General features: G+C 54.2%; 1 protein-coding gene across 1 annotated transcript in view; it reads left to right on the top strand.

Moving 5' to 3' along the window:
* The window catches only part of LOC116067080 (synaptonemal complex protein 2-like), an 11,349-nt gene that overhangs the window by 2,091 nt on the left and 6,758 nt on the right, over positions 1 to 2,500 (top strand). The window contains exons 5-11 of the mRNA XM_035998183.1: positions 1 to 41; positions 773 to 794; positions 932 to 1,024; positions 1,879 to 1,951; positions 2,019 to 2,161; positions 2,302 to 2,335; positions 2,408 to 2,497. The exon at positions 1 to 41 is cut by the window's left edge and continues 12 nt beyond it. Of these exons, the coding sequence (XP_035854076.1) occupies positions 1 to 41; positions 773 to 794; positions 932 to 1,024; positions 1,879 to 1,951; positions 2,019 to 2,161; positions 2,302 to 2,335; positions 2,408 to 2,497 (496 nt within the window). The remainder of the gene's footprint in view (positions 42 to 772; positions 795 to 931; positions 1,025 to 1,878; positions 1,952 to 2,018; positions 2,162 to 2,301; positions 2,336 to 2,407; positions 2,498 to 2,500) is intronic.

The raw sequence follows: 2,500 nt of genomic DNA, 5'->3' as shown, positions 1-2,500 counted from the left end.
TTCCTGAACTTTGTGAACCGTTACCATGGTGACCAGAGGAGGTGATTACTTAACCGTGAATTTACTGAATCTTAAAAAACTCTTAATTAATAACATAATTATAATTAATGTCTGTCTGCCTGTCTGGCTGTCTGTCTCCCTGCCTGTCTGTCTGCCTGCCTGCCTGTCTCCCTGTCTGTCTCTCTGCCTGTCTGTCTGTCTCTCTCTCTCTGTCTCCCTGTCTGTCTCCCTGTCTGTCTCCCTGCCTGTCTCCCTGTCTGTCTCCCTGCCTGTCTCGCTGTCTGTCTCCCTGCCTGCCTGGCTGTCTGTCTCCCTGCCTGTCTGTCTGTCTCCCTGTCTGTCTCCCTGCCTTTCTGTCTCCCTGCCTTTCTGTCTCCCTGCCTGTCTGTCTACCTGTCTGCCTGCCTGCCTGTCTGTCTCCCTGCCTGTCTCCCTGCCTGCCTGCCTGTCTGTCTGTCTGTCTGTCTGTCTGTCTGTCTGTCTCCCTGTCTGTCTCCCTGCCTTTCTGTCTCCCTGCCTGTCTGTCTGTCTGTCTGCCTGCCTGCCTGCCTGCCTCCCTGTCTGTCTCCCTTCCTGTCTGTCTGTCTGTCTGTCTACCTGCCTGTCTCCCTGCCTGCCTGTCTCCCTGCCTGTCTGTCTCCCTGCCTGCCTGTCTGTCTCCCTGCCTGCCTGTCTGTCTCCCTGTCTGTCTCCCTGCCTGCCTGCCTGTCTCCCTGCCTGTCTGTCTCCCTGCCTGTCTGTCTGTAAGAGTCTACACCTTCCCCTGTGTCAGAGCATTCCTGGATTCCACTGAGGTAAAACATTTAACCTTCATCCAGATACTGTTTATCTCCTGGACCAATCAGATGTCTTTAGAGTTTATCTCCTGGACCAATCAGATGTCTTTAGGGTTTATCTCCTGGACCAATCAGATGTGTCTGTTCTCCTGCAGCTGTTTCGTCCTAAAGACGAGAAACTGGACGAGTTCTGGATCGATTTCAACGTCAGCTCAGGATGTGTCAGCTTCTTTGTTGATGAGCCTCAGGTAGGCAGGCAGACAGACAGGCAGGCAGACAGACAGGCAGGCAGACAGACAGGCAGGCAGACAGGCAGGCAGACAGGCAGGCAGGCAGGCAGACAGACAGGCAGGCAGGCAGACAGGTACACACACAGACAGACAGACAGGTACACACACAGACAGACAGACAGACAGGTACACACACAGACAGACAGACAGGTACACCGACAGGCAGGCAGGCAGACAGACAGACAGACAGACAGACAGGTACCCACACAGTCAGGCAGACAGGTACACAGACAGACAGACAGGTACCCACACAGTCAGGCATACAGGTACACAGACAGGCAGGCAGACAGACACACAGGCAGACAGTCAAACAGACAGACAGGCAGGCAGACAGACAGACAGACAGACAGACAGACAGACAGACAGGTACTCACACAGTCATAGGGTAATGTTCCACAGACAGACAGGCAGACAGACAGGTACCAACACAGTCATAGGTTAATGTTCCACAGACAGGCAGGCAGACAGACGAGTACCAACACAGTCATAGTTTAATGTTGCACAGACAGGCAGGCAGGCAGGCAGACAGACAGACAGACAGACAGACAGGTGTGTGTGTTTCAGGGCTTCCTGTGACAGACAGACAGGCAGACAGACAGGTGTGTGTGTTTCAGCGCTTCCTGTGACAGACAGGTAGACAGACAGGTGTGTGTGTGTTTCAGGGCTTCCTGTGGTAGACAGACAGGCAGACAGACAGGTGTGTGTGTTTCAGGGCTTCCTGTGGTAGACAGACAGGCAGACAGACAGGTGTGTGTGTTTCAGGGCTTCCTGTGGTAGACAGACAGGCAGACAGACAGGTGTGTGTGTTTCAGGGCTTCCTGTGGGGATCGATCCACCTGCTGAAGGAGGAAGTGGACCGTTACAGTCTTTACCTGAAACAAGACGGTCGGTGACATCATCACGTTTCCTGTGATCCACGTTAACAGCTCGTTAATGAGAATTGTTTTCCCAGGATGCACTGGGGCAGAGACGGTCCTCAGCGTGCAGCTGAACACTCCCATCATGCACCAGAACAGCCGAGGTCGTACGGTGGAGCTGAACTTTGACCCCGAACACCACAGAGACCTGGAGGAGGCTGCTGGGAGGGTCTTCATGGTGCCTGTCTCTCTCTCTCTCTCTCTGTCTCTCTGTCTGTCTCTCTCTGCCTGTCTGTCTCTCTCTCTGTGCCTGTCTCTCTGTCTGTCTCTCTCTCTGTGCCTGTCTGTCTGACCCCCTCACTCCTCTGTGTCCTCCAGAAAGTAAAGAGTTCGTCCCCTCTCAAAGCTCCAGGTGGTACAGTCCAGGTGTCCCCTCTCAAAGCTCCAGGTGGTACGGTCCAGGTGTCCCCTCTCAAAGCTCCAGGTGGTACGGTCCAGGTGTCTCCGTCTGCAGAGCGACCCAACGGTCGCTGCTACGGCAGGAAGAAACCACAGAGCAAGAGTCATCTGAAGAGTG

Source organism: Sander lucioperca, chromosome 23 (genome assembly GCF_008315115.2).
Source record: "Sander lucioperca isolate FBNREF2018 chromosome 23, SLUC_FBN_1.2, whole genome shotgun sequence".
Classification (NCBI taxonomy): Eukaryota; Metazoa; Chordata; class Actinopteri; order Perciformes; family Percidae; genus Sander; species Sander lucioperca.
Note: the sequence above shows the minus strand (reverse complement) of the source record. Positions and strands in the feature narration are given on the sequence as shown.